The sequence below is a fragment of the Lactuca sativa genome, chromosome 6 (genome assembly GCF_002870075.4).
Source record: "Lactuca sativa cultivar Salinas chromosome 6, Lsat_Salinas_v11, whole genome shotgun sequence".
Classification (NCBI taxonomy): Eukaryota; Viridiplantae; Streptophyta; class Magnoliopsida; order Asterales; family Asteraceae; genus Lactuca; species Lactuca sativa.
In genome coordinates this window covers 82,591,712-82,608,151 of record NC_056628.2, presented here as the reverse complement: position 1 = coordinate 82,608,151, position 16,440 = coordinate 82,591,712, and the positions used below count along the sequence as shown (strand labels likewise).

Sequence of the window (16,440 nt, the reverse complement as noted above, 5' to 3'; positions counted from 1 at the left end):
ATTATTAAAATTATACCAAGTAAGGTTATGTATTGGTTATAAGTGTTATTAGATGATTTATAGAATACATATACACACAACATATATATATATATATATATATATATATATATATATATATATATATATATATATATATATATATATATATGTAACGGTTATAAACAGCAAAAACAACGGCTATATTTTTTTACTATAAATAAACATCTTTACCTTGTTTATTTTACCCATAACAAATATTTTCTCTTTTCTATCAAACAAATCAATTTCAAGAAATCAAGCTTCAAGATGATTCACCCTTTTGTGATAATCATGACTATAATAGTCATGTTACTTCTCATCCCAATTCTTAACATCGAAGATAATATGGAATTTCATCTACTTTTAGGCTTGTATACAATGTTAGCTTTACCGCTTCTTTTTTGTGTAATATTTATTGAAATAAATGGATTTTAATTTTAATTTTTTTTATTTAAATTTATAGTTACATTATGTCTAACATTGCAAAGCTCGAGTTTGCAGCACTTGAAGTTAGTGGGAAAAACTATGTGCCATGGATGATAGATGTAAAAATGCATCTTGAGTCCATGGGAATCACAAATGCTATATACGAATTTAATAATTGCTTGGCACAAGAAAAAGCAAAAGCACAAGTTTTCCTTCGTAAGCATATTGATGAAATGTTGAGATTTGAATATCTTGATGTTACTGATCCAAGTATTCTCTGGAATCTTTTGAAAGAAAGATTTGATCGTCAAAAGGAAGTTATACTTCCAAATGCTAGAGATGAATGGAGAACACTGAGGTTTCAAGACTTCAAGAAAGTGAATGAATACAACTCAGCTTTGTTCAGAATATGTTCACAACTCAAGTATTGTGGACAAGAAGTTACTGATGAAGATATGCTATAGAAAACTTACTCCACATTTCATGCAACAAACATTACCTTGATGCAATAATATCGAATGCAAAAGTTCACAAGATATTCTGAACTAAATGCATGCCTGCTTGTTGCAGAGCAAAACAACGAGCTCTTGATGAAAAACCATGAATCTCTTCCAACAGGATCAGTAGCACTTCCTGAAGAAAATACTACAAATACTTATGGTAATCGAAACAATACACGTGGACGAGGGCGTGGTCGTGGCAGAGGACGAGGCCGTGGCTATTTTAATCGAAACCAAAGCCATAATCAAAACCATAATTTTGGTCGTGGACAAGGTAATAATCGTGGTCGCGGCCAGAAAAGACATAATTATCAATCTTCACAAATAAGCAATGTCCATACACAAGATAAGACCAAAGTGTCAAAACATGATGCTGGGACGTCACAAAAATCAGATGGTTCATGTTATAGATGTGGTAGCATAGGTCATTGGTCAAGGACCTGTCGCACACCTGAAAATCTTTGTCAACTTTATCAAGAGTCCATTAAAGGAAAAGGAAAAGAAGCAAACCTCATTGATAATGTTGAATTCACTCCGCTAAATGTTGCTGATTTCTGCAATGACATGGAAAACATAAACTAAAAAAAAATCTATTATTGTTCTAGTAAAACTGTTTTTCCTTCGTTTGTTTTTTTTATGTAATGCCTTTCCTTCAATAAATGAACTTTCTTTATTAATAATAATTTTTATTATGTTTATTCACTTATTATTCCTTTCATATATGAAGTTTAATATGAGTCCAACTGGAGCGCAACGCCAAGAAAAGATTAGAGATCTTTGTATAGCAGATAGTGGTAGTACACATACTATTCTAAAATCAAAGAAATATTTTTCAAAATTAGTACCAACAAAAACAATCATACATACAATATCAGGTCCTGCAGACATGATAGAGGGAACCGGGAAAGCCCATTTTATATTACCAAATGGTACAAGCTTTTGTATAGAAAATGCCTTATTTTCTCCAAAGTCTAATAGAAACTTACTCAGTTTCAATGACATATATTTCAAAGGATATGATACAAAAACTGTGACCATTAAAAATAAGAAATACATGTATATTATAGACAAAAATCATGTGCTTGAAAAACTACCAACACTTGATTCTGGTCTTCATTATTCATATATACATATGACTGAATCAAATATGATAATTAAAGAAAAAAATTGTGATCCCGGGACATTCAGTTTATGGCATGATAGGTTGGGCCACCCAGGATTGACAATGATGCGAAGGATAATTGAAAATACGAATGGGCATCCATTGAAGGACCAAAAGTTCCCTCAATCCAACAACATAAAACCATGTGCATCTTGTTCCCTTGGAAAGTTAATTATAAAGCATTCTCCAATGAAAGTTGAAAGGGAGTCACCTAGATTTTTAGAAAGAATTCAAGGTGATATATGTGGACCGATTCACCCACTATCTGGACCATTTAGATACTTTATGGTCTTAATAGATGCATCCAGCAAATGGTCTCATGTTTGCCTATTACCAACTCGTAATATGGCATTTGCAAAATTTCTTGCCCAAATTATTAAATTAAGGGCACATTTCCCTGATTATACTATCAAAAGAGTGAGACTTGATAATGCTGGTGAATTTACTTCACAAGCATTTAATGAATATTGTATGTCTGTAGGGATTGTTGTTGAGCATCCAATTGCTCATGTACATACACAAAATGGTTTAGCTGAATCACTAATTAAACGTCTCCAACTGGTAGCTAGACCATTGATAATGAGGACCAAACTTCTTGTATCTGTTTGGGGCCATGCAATCTTACATGCTGGATCATTGATACGCATGAGACCAAGTTCATATCATGTATATTCTCCACTACAACTTGCTTTCGGTCAAGAACCAAATATATCCCATTTGAGAATTTTTGGGTGTGCAGTATATGTCCCTATTGCACCACCTCAACGGACCAAAATGGGTCCTCAAAGAAGGTTAGGAATATATGTTGGTTTTGAGTCAGTATCTATTATAAGATATCTTGAACCGTTAATAGGTGATGCTTTTACAGCACACCTAGCAGATTGCCAATTTGATGAGGCAAATTTCCCATCATTAGGGGGAGAAAAGAAGATTATGGAAAAAGATGTGTCATGGCATGAGCCTTCTTTATCATATCTTGACCCTCATGCACAAAATTATGGTCAAACAAATAGAATATGTGACCAAAATGAAATTGAAAATATAAGTACAATATTTTCTTATTCAGTTGCATGTGATATTATGAATGATGATCCCAAACCACAATTTGTCATTGAATGTCAAAGAAGAAGTGATTGGGCTAAATGGAAGGAAGCTATGCAAGTTGAGTTAAATTCTCTTAACAAGAGAAAGGTTTTTGGGACCATTATCCTCACATCTGGAGTTGTGAAACCATTAGGGTATAGATAGATCTTCATACGAAAAAGAAATGAGAAAGACGAAATTGTAAGATCCAAGGCTAGACTTGTTGCTCAAGGTTTCTCTCAAAGACCTGGAATTGATTATGAGGAAACTTATTCACCGGTAATGGATGCAACCACTTTTAGATATTTAATTAGCTTGGCAGTCTCTAAAAATTTAGAGATGCGTCTTATGGATGTTGTTACAGCTTACTTGTATGGATCACTTGATAGTGATATCTATATGAAAATCCCTGAAGGATTTAAAATGCCTGAAGCATTAAGTGCAAAACCCAGAGAAATGTAATCTATAAAATTACAAAGATCTTTGTATAGGTTGAAGCAATCTGGACGCATGTGGTACAATTGTTTGAGAGATTATTTGACAAGTAAAGGCTATAAAAATAACATTATTTGTCCATGTGTATTTATTAAGAAAACAACATCTGGGTATGTGATCATAGCTGTCTATGTTGATGATCTAAACATCATTGGAACGAATAAATAAATCCTTGAAGTGATTGAACTTTTAAAGAAGGAGTTTGAAATGAAAGATCTTGGAAAAACCAAATATTGTCTTGGTTTACAGATTGAGCATATGCCTAATGGAATACTTGTACATCAATCAAATTACACAGAACGAGTATTGAGACGTTTTAATATGGACAATGCTAATCCTTTAAGCACTCCAATGGTTGTTAGATCATTAAATATTGACAAGGATCCATTTCGTCCATGCGAAGAAAATGAAGAAATCCTTGGTCCAGAAGTACCATACCTTAATGTAATTGGAGCTCTTATGAATCTTACCAATTGTACTAGACCTGACATTTCTTTTGCTATAAACTTGCTAGCAAGATTTAGTTCAGCCCCAACAAAAAGACATTGGAATGGAATCAAACATATTTTTTGATACCTTCGAGGAACTAGTGATTTAGGATTATTTTATCCTAAAAATTCAAAACAAGGTTTAATTGGTTATGCAGATGCAGGTTATTTGTCTGATCCTCATAAAGCTAGATCTCAAACTGGATACATATTCATGAATGGAGGTACTGCAATTTCCTGGCGTTCTCAAAAGCAAACACTTGTTGCCACATCCTCAAATCATGCTGAAGTAATTGCACTAAATGAAGCTAGTAGAGAATGTACATGGTTAAGATCGATGACACAACTAGTTTTAACTTCATGTGGACTTGAAAAAGATATAGGTCCAACTTTGATATATGAAGATAACTCAGCATGTGTCACTCAAATGAAAGAAGGATATATCAAGAGCGACAGGACAAAACATATACCTCCAAAGTTTTTTGAGTACACTCAAGAGCTTATAAAGAATCATCAAGTTGAAATCAAATATGATCAATCCAACAACATTGTAGCAGACCTTTTTACGAAGGCACTTCCTACTGCAACTTTCAGGAAACATGTACATGGCATTGGAATGCGACATGTGCATAGAATATAATGTAACAAATGTCTAAATAAGGGGGAGTCAACTATACACTGCACTCTTTTTCCCTTCGCTAAAGTTTTTTCCCACTGGGTTTTCTTTAGCAAGGTTTTTAATGAGGCAGTACTTCAAAACTGAACTCTAAATTAGAAATGGTGTCATCCAAGGGGGAGTGTTGTAAATTATTGTGAATGACACCAATAATTGGTGAATTGGTAAAAGATATCATGTCATACTATTTATATTACGTATGATAGGTAGTTTTGTTGTATATATATAACATGCTCTTGTAAGAATAAGACGTAACAATTTCACAAAAGATAAAATATCTGATACCTTTCTAAATCTTCTTCTCCATCAAGTTTCTTTACGTATGTTATTTTAGTTTATTTTTTTTAACATATCTTAATCACGTCGAATTTATATATATATATATATATATATATATATATATATATATATATATATATATATATATATATAAACATACTTCAAAAAAAAATCGTCAATTTTTTTTCCGCCTAGATGTTGCTTAGACAATGCATTTTGTTAGTATTTCGATGTTCCAAAATGATCCGTGGATTATAAGTTCTCAAGCTATTGCAAATTTTTTTGATTCTCACAATAGCTTTTATATATATATATATATATATATATATATATATATATATATATATATATATATATATATATATATATATATATATATATATATATATATATATATATATATATATATATATATAGGCTTAGGTTATTCTATTCAAAGTAATTATTGTGTTATTTTATGCATAAATGTGGGCCAATCATTTTACTTATTTTAATAAAGTGATTAATACATATTATTTAATTAAATATAATTGAAAAATACCATTTAATTTAACTAGAAGGGTATTTTAGTCGGTTAACATAGATTTAATAAAGGAAATTTGCATATTTTAAGGGATCAAAGATTCTATTAATTTTAGAAATCCGATTTTACAAATTATAAGGTTTTTAGTTCGGACATTCTGACAGAATATGTTTGAGTATGTTAAAAAATAAAAATATTCATGAACCATAAAATAATAAAAATATTCTTGAACATATTTCTTGATCACGACTTTAAAAATTTCTTGTAGAATAACAAAATTTTCGAACCATCCCTTGAAGAATTAAAACAAAAATTACATTAATTCTTATAGAATACATGTAACAATTGCTAAGAATTACATTTATTTTTAAAGAATAAAACTAAAGAAACTTTCAAATCTGGAAAAAAAACATCAAAATCTAACAAAAACACTGATACATTCTAAAAAAATAATGTTACTAAGAGGCGTCGTTCAAATTTCGTGGTCCGTTCTTCAAGCATCAGTTTCTATAGAAACAAATCCTATGAATAAATTAGTGAGAAAATATTCATACTCCATTCCAACATAATTGAAATTCGTGATTCCATTCTGATAGAATTCGAATTCATTTACCAATAATTATATTAATTCGAGGAATTCTAACAGAATATGTTCGTGATTATCATAAAAAAATATTCTTTTCTGATAGAATGCTATAAACGAAGAAATATCATTCAGTTGAAGCATTTTAGCGAGCGCTTGGTGTGCATGAAAACAACTTTCAATTCAGTTGAAGCATTCGTCTGTCAAATAAGCAACCAAAACAACCATGATTTGTGTTCAACCAATCAAACCCAAAAACTCATCTAAACCTATCGATTAAACTTCATTGATTTACAGTAAATCAATCAAAATAAGAAAGAAGATTATAGAAACAAGTGATTATCTAGCCAACAACAACCCTTTGTTTCTTCTTCTGCTTGCCCATTGATTTCATAGCCTCAATCCACCCATTTGATTTCGGTTCTTCTTCCTTACCTCCATCGAACCACCTTCCTACCTCCGTTTCTTTCGAATCAACCCAAACAAGAACAACTAGAGACTGTTGGAACAAAAAAAAAAGCAAAATAGAAAAGATAAAAGATGAAATCAACTAGGAAGCTGACGAAGAAGACCCTAGTTGCGACGATCGCTGGTGGCATAAGCTACCTTCGGTTTCCCCAATCGTTGCTCAGTTTTCACCACCACATGACCTCCTTTAATCGATGTTCTTTTGACCTGATGATGCCAAGACGAGGACCGAAGTCGCTTTCTCAGCCCCCCTTGCGATCGATCGAAATGTCCAGGAAATGCCCTTTGCAGAAATCGGTTCTTATTGAAAAAAACGCAGAAATCGCGCTTGGGCATGGTACCGCTCTATAAAGAAGACGATGAAGGGCAACCCTATAAAGGGTCGCTGGTGTCGATTTGTTCAATTCAGGGTTTTTAGAAATCGGTTTTTAGATAAAGAGGGGAACGAGATTTAAACTGGAGAGCCATAATTATAAAGATTATTTTTGGAAGTTATTAAACAAATGACTAAATTACCCTTATTTATTTATATAATTATTTAATTTTTTATTTAATTTTGATTGACCCATATTTATGCACACAATAACACAATACTTAGTTAAAATACCTGAACCTATCTCTCTCTCTCTCTCTCTCTCTCTCTATATATATATATATATATATATATATATATATATATATATATATATATATATATATATATATATATATATATATAGGGTTAGGTTATTTTGTTTTCACTATCTATTGTGTGCATGTATGACTGATTCTGGACCAATCATTTTAGTTATTTTAAGAAAGTAATTAATGCATATTACATGTTGAAGATATAATGAATATTAATTACATCTTTAGCATTTAATATGCATTAATTACTTTCTTAAAATAACTAAAATGATTGGTCCAGAATCAGTCATACATGCACATAATAGATAGTGAAAACATTTGAATATATATATATATATATATATATATATATATATATATATATATATATATATATATATATATATATATATATATATATATATATATATATATATATATATATAATTTGTTTGGATAATGTTCAATCTTTCCCATCATATATTAAAGTTGTGGTTGATATGTTTCAATAATTTTTTTACATAATAGTTGTGTAACAGTAGTTGTCTAACAAAATATTGATGTGTGATATTTTGTTTTACATATTTTTGATGGTGTCATGTTATGTTTTATTACTTTAATAATGAAAGGTGATTTGATTAGAATTTTTTTATATCTTTTTTTTTATGACTTTAGTAAGTTTTACTTTAAGTCTACTCATTCAAGTTATTTCGTACGGTTTCTCTCGTCTTATTTTCAATCTTTAGTGATATTTTCCATATAAATCAACTTGTTTAATTGAGGATATATGTTTTTTGTAACTCAAACAATATTTTTGTTTTTATTAAATATTAGGTTAGCCGGTTGTAAACTTAGAAAACCTAACTATATTATTAAAATATGAAAATATAAATTTATTAATAAAATATTTCGACAAATTGAAAATATGAAAGGGTATGAAAATACAATGATGAATATGTGTGAATTAAATATTTAGTTTATATTGTATTAAAATTGTATTTTAAATGTAGAACGGTATATTGTACTTTAATAAATATGTATACAAAGATCACGCAAACAAGAAATAAGACTTTGAACGAAATATTGTTCAATGATAAAAAACAAGGTTCTAAAAGTTCGTTATAACTCCAAGGTTTGTAACTGTCATCAAATTTTACCAAAACATAGCTTTAACTCAAATATATATATATATATATATATATATATATATATATATATATATATATATATATATATATATATATATATATATATATATATATATAAAATAGAAAATTGATTCAAAATACATATAAATTTTTTAATTATATATAAAATTATTGCATTAAGTCACGTTTTACAAACGAACTGACTCACTTAGGCTCAGAAATGCTTGAGACTTAATATTGCCACCAAGTTACGCCTTAGGTTATTTAGAACATTAGTAAAAACACCGACAAATGGCAGGACTTTAAAAGTAAAATGCTTAAATTGTAGAAAATTGGAAATAGAATGTTGAAGTAAGCTTTCCTTTTTGTAAGTAAACCGGTGTAATATAAATATTTATTAAGAAAAAAGATTTAATAATTAAGACAAAACTTCAAAAATGGTCCCTATGGTTTTCAAAAATATCAAGTTTAGTCCTTAAGTTCAAAAAACCTCACAGATGGTCCCTATGGTTTCAAAACTTTTAACAAATGGTCCTTCCGCTTAACTCCGTCAGCTTTCTACCGTTAAGTGAGGGACATTTTCGTCATTTCAATACACAGGGACCATTTATGAGGTTTTCTCTACTTAAAAAAAAAGAAAAAAGAATATAATTATTTAATTAAAGGGTCCCACCCTCTCTCTCTTTCTCTCATGAGTTAACCACAAGTTCATCTTCTCCGGTGAGACCAAAATCACCCTTCTTCATCATCATCCTAGCTACCATAAACCACCACCTAGTCCACTAATATACTTTCTCTTTCCCGTTCAATTATTTAGATATGGAATCCACAAAACTCAAACACCTTGCATCCGATTTCAAACTCAAACACGGAGATGAATGAAAGAAGAGGCAAGAAGAAGCAACAGCCTCCCTCGTTCTCCACCACTGTTCCTGTCGAAGAGGCTCCACAAACACCCCCTCACAGCCACTAAAAACCCCAATCCTATTTTATTCATTGGCTCACCGGAAAAAAAAAGCAGAAGAATTCTCTCTCTGTGTGTGCTTGTTTCAGCAAGAACACCAAAACCACCGCTCTTAAGCCTGCTTCTCGCAATCCGACCTCAAATCGAGCCCTCAACAACTACAGAACACGAAGAATGATCAATAGGTTTTCAAGAACGAAATTTTCGTCATCAAACACCAAATCAACCATGAACTCAAAATACACGACGATGAAGACGACCCCAATGCGTTAAACCCTAGTTCTACCGCTGGCGACGCTCAATCTCAGAGTTCAGGAGGAGCCGGAGTAATTCCTCCGGATCTCAAAGCCCTAATCGCAGAAGAAGATACTCTCGTTCCAAGAGGAGATTCGATTTTGATTTGGACACCAGTTTGAAGAATGACAATGGTGATGATGATAAGACTGAAAACGATGAGGCACTGCACAACCACCACCACTAGCACAGGGAGGAGGTTAGGGTTTCGTGTCTCTCTCTCTCTCTCTCTCTCTCTCCTGTAAGTTGTATAAAATTCTTTCTCGTCACTGGCTCCCTTGTAAGTTGTATAGATTCCATGTCTCATTCATCATTTGATTCCATATCTTCATGAATCAAATTGAATCTGAATTTGTTTTGAATCGCCTTTGTATACCTTCGACTCCATGACAGTGTAGAGTCCATTAGATGGTCTACTGTGGGAAGATACAAAGTCGATGTAGCATCATTCAAATCATTAGCTTTGCCTGAGTTACAGGTTCGTTTAGCTTCATCTCCAATTTCTCAGTAAGAAGTTGATTTCAATTTCATTTTCAGTTCAAAGAAGATACATATCTGATTGTGATTGATGAAGTTGGAAAGATGGAGCTCTTCAGTTCGTTGTTCTTCCCTGCAATGTTACATGTTCTTGAGTCAAAGAAGATAAATCTTCGGTGGTTGTTTCTTCCAATGATGAATCGGAGAGAGAGAGAGAGAGAGAAAGAGGTGGGACCCTTGCATATTAAATTTTATTTATTTATTTATTTATTTTAAAAAAAGTAATACAAAACCTCATAAATGGTCCATAGGTAGTGAAATGACAAAAATATCCTTTACTTAACGGCTAAATGGTAACGGAGTTAGCCGGAAGGACCAAATGTTAAAAGTTTTGAAACCACAGGGACCATCTGTGAGGTTTTTTGAACTTAGGGATTAAACTTGATATTTTCGAAAACCACAGGGACTATTTTTGAAGTTTTGTCAATAATTAATAATGAAGACTAAGAAATGACACAAATATTTTCACAGTTTGAATTTATAAGAAAAGCGAGAATTGAATTATAAAAATTAAAATGTTTTTTTTCTTTTAAATTTAAACAAATATTTTAAATAAATAAATAAAGGAAATTAATGAAACTTTAATTTAGTAATTTTGAAATTAAAAGGGAAGTCTATTAATGAAATTGATATGCATTTTTTATTAGATTTAAATAATATTTGGCATTTAATAAAAATAGAAAAACCATAAAATGACAAGTGGAATAAAAATTAATTTAAAATTATCATAAAATTACATGTGGCAAATTGAATGAGAGTATGACAAGTGGCAAAAAAACTTTCATTTATTAGAGTAGAGTTGAAGTTGATATTATAAATACATAACTACATTAAAATTGTTGTTCATTATTTTGCGTTTGTTATACATTTGTTTAATGCGGCAATTGAGTGGTTTCCCCATTAAATAAACATTCTATAGATTGCAAATATAATAGCAACATGAAATTTTACATGTTAATAAATATAAAACTTTTTGCTTAAAACCTTCTAAGTTATGGAAATTAATTGCGTACGTAATAATTTTTTTCATACAATATATGCTTTAAAATACTGTATTATAGAATCTACAAAACATAAATTATTATGCATTTACAAAATTCTTATGTATGAACCATTAATCATGATCCTACGTTATTAGGGTCGAATCAATATCTTAAATATTCATAAACAGACATATAATCTAAATTTTTATTTGACTCATCTATAAAGTGAAACATTCTACTTTTTCCTTGTAAGAAATTAGATTATAGTAAAATACTAGATTATGACCCGCGTAAAATGAGAGAAACATATAAAAAAAATACATATAAACTTATAAAAAGCCGACACAATAAAAAAATAAGATAAAGTAACATAAATAGACTTTATGTTATTGATTATATTGAAATGTCTAAAAAAATAAAACGAAATGTCTGATTATTATAATCGTTGAAGGACCTCTTTGTAGACAACATTTTTTGTTTTATTGGTTAGACAATCTTCTTCGTCACATATGAGTATCTTCAAGCCTTTTTACTTGTCATACGAGAAACAACTGCATATAACTGACCATGAGTGAAGACGGGTCTACGCAAATACAATCCAACAGTTGATAATGATTGTCATCGACTCTTGTTAAACACAAGTTACTCAACCAAGTAATATAGATCTTTAAAGAGAGAAACTAATAATTTCAAAAAACAAAAATACAATAGTACACAAATTTTAAAATTAAAATTACTGCCATCAAATAGTCGGTTTAAATAAAATACAAAAAAAATGAACTCTTACTTAAATCTAAATGACCATCTTGCCCCTTTACTCATTGCAATAAAAAAATCCATATTTTATGTAATATATTCATCAACTAAACTTTTAGATGACAATTCCATTAGTCTTCAATTCTTTTTCTTTTATTTATCAGGTAGTATTAAAATACAAAAAACTATATTTCATCTTATTACATCATTTTATTCCATGAAATCCAATCAACTATAAAAATATAAGAAAACAATATTACTTGCTACAATAAATAGTCAATGTGAGGTGCTGATTAGAAACAAAAAAAAGTAGTCACTAAATGGAAACAAACATGTACACATATTTAACAAAAAAAAAAAAGTTGAAGTAAGTAAATAGCAAATATGTCAATTTGACAGCAGTTAATAATTTAAAAGAGTAATACAAATAAAAAAAAACAGAATAACATTGCATTTATGATTCAGAAATACACTATTACTCTTTTGTAGGGACAAAAAGGTCAACTGGACAATTTTCTTTCATGAAAATGTTAAACTTTACAATTAAAAGGGGAAAATATGTCAAATTGATATGAGTCGATAATTTAAAACAACAATACAAATATAAGAACAAAATAACAATGTATTTATGGTTCAGAAGTACATTGGTATTATGTTCATTGTAGAAAATGAAAGTATCCTACTATGAAGGGATATAAAATTGTTTTCCATATTTGCCCTTTGTATGAATAGTACCACCGAATGTTGCATTATTGATTTTCCATAAGGGCAAAAATGTGTGAAATTGAAACTCTTTTTAATTCAGAATGTTTAATTTAAATAAAAACAATAACAACATTGACGAAGACATTAAATAGTTGGAGGAAAACGAATAAAATCAAAATAAATGGTTTTATTGGATACACGTCTGTTGAAATAACTAATTAGATTAATGTGAAGATTGAGGTTTGAGTTCATGAAAGTATGCAATGATTTGATAACAGGAATTGAAAGTGTGAAACGGAAAATGATAAGGCATAGAAGTACATACATATAGTTGATCGTCGTTGACAAGGTTGGAGAAGTTTTTGTTCTATTTTTCTGAAAATGAAGTATGTCAACTATTCCTGCGTAAATCGAAGAATAAAAGGTCAGAATTATGTATTATGTATAGCATATATATATATATATATATATATATATATATATATATATATATATATATATATATATATATATATATATATATATATATATATATATATATATATATATATATGTAACAGCCCAAAATCTCAAAGTATTGTTAAATTGCATTTTGGGGTGTTTTAAAGGGGAGACTCGGCGAGTTGGAGCCAGACTCGCCGAGTAGGGACGCAGAGCTGGTCGCGGGTTCGCGACTGGACTCGACGAGTCCAGGTATGGACTCGGCGAGTCGACGCTGTCAGTGGAAAAACCCTAGCCGTTCGGTTTGGGAAGTATTTAAGGGATCTTATGCCTCCATTGTTCGCCTTTTGGCCGACTGAGAAGGACCCTTAGTCGTTGTGGACGTCTAGGGCAGGAGAAGAAGCTTTTGGAACTTTGAAGGAATTGTGGTGCAAGAAGAGGAAGGATTTTGGCCAAAGGAAGAGCATGGGGATCGAGTTCTGAGGTTTGGAGACACAGAGAGGGTGCTATTCAGGTAATATTTCGAATTATCCTCTGCTATGTTGGTGTGTTATGGAATTAGGGTTTATGAAACCCATTTGGTGATTGATGGATTATTATGTTGTTATACAAAAGTTTATACCCTAGTAATAGGATGATTAGAGGTCCAGAAGTCCCATTGGTGTGTTTTTCGGGAATAAACGTATCTCAGGAAGCAGTTGGATCGACTGCATGGCGTGGACTCGCCGAGTCGGATGATCAGACTCGGCGAGTAGCTTGAAGATTCACTGGGACTCGCCGAGTTGTTCTTCAGACTCGGCGAGTGGAGTCGGGGTGGCCCCGCGATTCTTCCAGGAGTGACTCGTCGAGTCAAAGGGGATACTCGACGAGTAGAAGGGGAATCTCAGAGGATTGAAGGACGACCAGACTCGCCGAGTCGCCAGGGAACTCGCCGAGTCCAGTCGAGCTGACATTGGACTGTTGACCAGAGTTGACTGGTGTGATTCTTAGGGTCAGTTAACGTGGAAGATAGAAGTATTAAATAAGGGATATATGATGTTACAGGGAGCTTGTAGCTCGGAGGATCAAGTGCAGGGAATTTTTAGGAGTTGCTATCTTCTAGTGTCCGCGAGGTGAGTCTTCTCACTATACCTCACCCGGAAGGGTTTGATTGTGTGACCGGAAGGTCAAGTATGTTGTGTGTTATGTTTATATGCTATGAATGGAAAGTTAGCTGCTACGCGTATTATACATGCTTATATATGGGCCGGAAGGCAAGGTATTATGTGACAGAAAGGTCAGGTATGATATGTGATATACGTGCTTTATGTGTTAGAGTATTTGTATTATGTGTTATATACGTATGGGCCGGAAGGCGATGTTATGTGGATCGAAAGATCCGGGCCGGAAGGCAACGTTATGTGGATCGAAAGATCCGGGCCGGAAGGCGATATTATGTGGATCGAAAGATCCGGGCCGGAAGGCAATGTTATGTGGACCGAACGGTCCGGGCCGGATGGCGTATGCGCGTAAGGTATATTGGGGAACTCACTAAGCTTCGTGCTTACGTTGTTTATGTCATGTTGTTCCAGGTTTTTACAGTAACGCGGGATGGCAACGGTTCGATTGTACACACCGAAGAAAGAGTTATGTTTTGGAGGATCCTGGTCTTCTTTTATAACGAAAATGAAACTACGTTTTGTAATTTGAATGCGAATAAGAATTTAAACAAGTGTTTTTAATATTAAATTGATTAATTAAATGAAAATTTTATTTTTTGGAATTTGGGCTTTACAAATTGGTATCAGAGCCTTGGTTTGAGGGATTCGGACGCGCCTACGGGTAAATCTGGACTCAAACTGAGGAAGTAAGAAAAAGTTTTCCAAATAAATGGTTTTCTAAAAGTGAATAAGAGTTCAAAAGGAAAGCAAGAAAGAGCAGTGTGTACAATCAGCCAGAGCCAGACGGTGATTTCCCAAAATACCCTTACTTTTGTATTATGAAATATCTATTATGCACTTTATGAGATATTATTGCATGCTAGAGACAGGCTAGGTATTTCACACCTTAGGACTAGAGTGGCCTGATTTGTGATGCCTTAGTCTAGGGTTGCTGTTATATGTGCGTTATGCTCTTGTGTGTATGTGATGAGTGAGGGTATCTAGTTAGAACGCACGAGGGATAGAGCTACAGAGTACAGTAGCACATCCGAGGATGAGCCGAGAAGGTGGAGCTATCACAGCTAAGGAGTCCTATGTATGCTTCGATGCTCGAATGCTGCTTGCTTCGTGCTTTGTGGAGTTCTCGATGATGGGAGACAATTACTAAGTGAGTATGACGATACTCAGGAGGTAGAGGGCTGGCATCATTAGGAACTCTTCAGCAGCTGATAGCAAAGAAGTGGGAGGACGGCGGAAGGGACTAGGGAATGAACCTAGCCAAATGAGTGCGCTGGTAGAGTAGAGGATTTCGCTGGAAAGCGAGCACGCGCGATGAGATGGGCGAAAGAGCAGGTTTATCAGCTACTTAGGAGCTCTGGGATGGTCCGTGTGGAAAGTATGGGTAGATGTGGCAGGTAGTATGGGCCCGTACTACTGAAAGCAGAGGACCCATACTTGATACAGGGGGCATTCTAAAGGTCCTAAGGAACAGATTGAGGGGTGATGTTATGGTTCGGATACCATACATCGAAGCGGATACAGAGTGATGTTATGGTCCGGGCACCATACATTGGAGCAGGTTGAGGAATGGTGCTATGGTTCAGGTACCATACACCGAAGCATGTTGAGGAAGGATGTCATGGGGTGAGTACCATGGTTCGTAGTGGATGATGCTTGTGGCTATCTGGTTATCCGGTTATCGATCGGACGAGCACGAGCGAGGGGGATGCGAGGATTCGCGAGATCCGACGTGATGAGGTTGCTGCGTAGTTGCGGGTTGAGTCGCCAAAATTGTTGGGTCGATCAGGACCACTATGATTGAAGTAGTTGGATGAGCGATATGCGGCTTTCGCAGAGACGGCTGCCGCGGCGGTTACAGCGGCTGTAGCAACGGCGAAGAAAGGGGCTAGACGGGGTTTTCAGTATCGGGACTTCTATTATGCGAAGCCTCCCGCATTCGATGGAGTTCAGGACTCGATGGTTGCTATGAGATGGTTATCAAACATGGAGGGGTGTTCCTCCACGAGTTTATGCCCTGCTGATCAGAGGGTGGGGTGTGCTCTGAACCTGTTGAGGCTCGGGGCGAAGGATTGGTGGAGAGTGACCACGAGGTTGTTTTTCTGATGCGCAGAGGGCTGCGGTTTCATGGGACCAATTCAGAGG

The 16,440-nt window shown here is 33.3% G+C and overlaps 2 protein-coding genes across 2 annotated transcripts; both read left to right on the top strand.

Moving 5' to 3' along the window:
- Positions 1-312: 312 nt before the first annotated feature.
- Positions 313-911, top strand: LOC111891217 (uncharacterized). The gene is made up of 2 exons (XM_023887284.2): positions 313-392; positions 485-911. The coding sequence occupies exons 1-2, from the start codon at positions 313-315 to the stop codon at positions 909-911; spliced, it is 507 nt and encodes a 168-aa protein (XP_023743052.2).
- A 54-nt stretch (positions 912-965) lies between these two features.
- On the top strand, positions 966-1,529 carry LOC111891216 (protein MLN51 homolog). The gene has a single exon (XM_023887283.1). It carries the CDS (start codon positions 966-968, stop codon positions 1,527-1,529), a length of 564 nt encoding a protein of 187 aa, XP_023743051.1.
- Positions 1,530-16,440: the final 14,911 nt, after the last annotated feature.